Source organism: Trichechus manatus, unplaced genomic scaffold (genome assembly GCF_000243295.1).
Source record: "Trichechus manatus latirostris isolate Lorelei unplaced genomic scaffold, TriManLat1.0 scaffold00153, whole genome shotgun sequence".
Lineage (NCBI taxonomy): Eukaryota > Metazoa > Chordata > Mammalia > Sirenia > Trichechidae > Trichechus > Trichechus manatus.
In genome coordinates, this window is record NW_004444089.1 from 6,202,342 (window position 1) to 6,204,347 (window position 2,006).

The following is a 2,006-nucleotide window of genomic DNA, read 5'->3' on the forward strand; positions in this document are numbered from 1 at the left end:
GGTAAGCAAGGTAAGCACCGTGCTTACCTTGCCTGTTGGCTAATCTGCCCCTGCATAGTCCTTTGGCCTTTTGCTTAGTTTTTCTTTTTTCAGAGTTCTGATAGTTGAGTAGCCAACAGGTGATAAACGTCCCGTTAATCTTCCTGCCTCTCTAGCATGTGAGCACAGGAATCGCCGATCAGCTCCAGCGGGTGTGGCCTGAGTGAGCCCTTCCCGTCTGCCTCTTGTTTCATTAGTTAGCTGTCTGCCCCAGAGCCGATAGGATGGAAAGCTAGTACCTTTTACAGCGTGTTCTGTCTGTACAGTCAGGACAAGTTGTTAGCAAAGTGGGTACAAAGGGTGTGTATCCACCACCTACAACAGATACACATGCTAGGGTCTGGAAGGCCTTTGAGACTGTTGAGTGAAATCACTTAAGAAAAACAAAATAACCAGTTTCGCTTCGACTTTCTGTTTGGCAACAACTAATGTAAGAGCGTGGAATTTCTTCCAGCGCAGATGCTCTTACTGATCACATTTGTCCTCAAATAAAAACAGCTCGATTCATTAAGTTATTTTAATTTAAAAATCAGGGAAAAACTTTTAAAATATTTTTTAAATTAGCAAACATCACGATACTGTTCTCTCATCCAGAGGTCAGGTTCCTAATCGTTGGTTACATATCCCGTATGTTGGCACTTAAAAAAAGGACTAATTATGATCTGCTTTCTTATTGTATAAAATGTTGTATAGAAGTCATCTGTCAATTGGGAAAAATGTTGACGAAGAATTCATGTTTAAGCTGTGCATGGGAGAGAATCTTTTCTGGGCTACAGAGTTGGAATGATGGGAATTAAATGAGACCATGTGCCTAGGAGCACTTAGCACAGCACCTAACACACAGGAAGTGCATCCAGAGGGTTCAGGCGCAGAACAATGGAAGATTCTATCAGCATTATTTAACGAGTGTTAACTGTGTATGAAATCGTTTTTATTGTCTTTAAAAATGATTTAACATCTGACAATCTATGGGAACAACCTATTTATAAATCACTTTAATTTTGCCTGTTGGTAGAGAATTTAGGCAGATCTGCACAGATTTATTGTTCTTTGCTTCAGAAGACAGTTACTTCACAGATGTTATGGGAATGAAATCAGCTCCTACCAGCCCATCAATTCTGTAACCAAACCAAACCCCATTGCTGTCAAGTCAATTCTGACTCATAGTGACCCTATAGGATAGAGTAGAACAGCCACATAGAGTTTCCAAGGCTGTAATCTTTACAGAAGCAGGCTGCCACAGCTTTCTCCCATGGAGCCACTGGGTGGGTTCAAACCGCCGGCCTTTAGGTTAACAGCCAAGCACTTAACCTCCCTTGTCGTGTTTAACTATAAGAAATATTTTGACCAAATAAATAACCCAAGCATGCTGTCAATTTTTTAGTACTTTTCACAACTTAAATATGATAATATTTTTAAAATTAATGTAAAATTATATTTGAATCCTATTCATTCTATTTTCAGGGTGCTATTTTAAAGGAAGTTTCTGTAAGTGAAAACCGTATTCATGAATGAACTCGGATGACCGTTTCTGCTGCTCTAATCTCACTCCATTCACATTTGTTTGTTGCAGGCCTTGTGTGCATGAAGTCCAGCACGTCTGTGGTCGAGCTGGTCATGCTGCTTTGTTCTCAGGTATGCTGCCTTCACTTGATCCTGGTAACGACGTGAGCATTTACAAACGTAACTAATCACAGAACATACGTGCATACAGCAGCCCCGGGTTACGAACGTCTGACCTGAGGACATCTCATACTTGTCCTTTAATACTATGTAAATTGGCCCTTACTTTGAAACGACTGAACCAACCCCTACTCGAAACAATTCATCACGTTGCCTTCACTTTCTGCACGTGCAGCTTTTAAATCATTGAAAAGCCTTTGAGCCTTTTCTTGCACTAAAGGAAGGCTCAATAAGAACCGTACCCACCTGTTCCGACTTACCTACAAATTTGACTTAAAAGACAC

General features: G+C 40.7%; 1 protein-coding gene across 1 annotated transcript in view; it reads left to right on the forward strand.

The window, feature by feature from the left end:
• NBEA (neurobeachin) overlaps window positions 1–2,006 on the forward strand; it is a 685,423-nt gene that overhangs the window by 280,413 nt on the left and 403,004 nt on the right. The window contains exon 33 of the mRNA XM_023740363.1: window positions 1,613–1,674. Coding sequence (XP_023596131.1) covers window positions 1,613–1,674 — 62 coding nt within the window. The remainder of the gene's footprint in view (window positions 1–1,612; window positions 1,675–2,006) is intronic.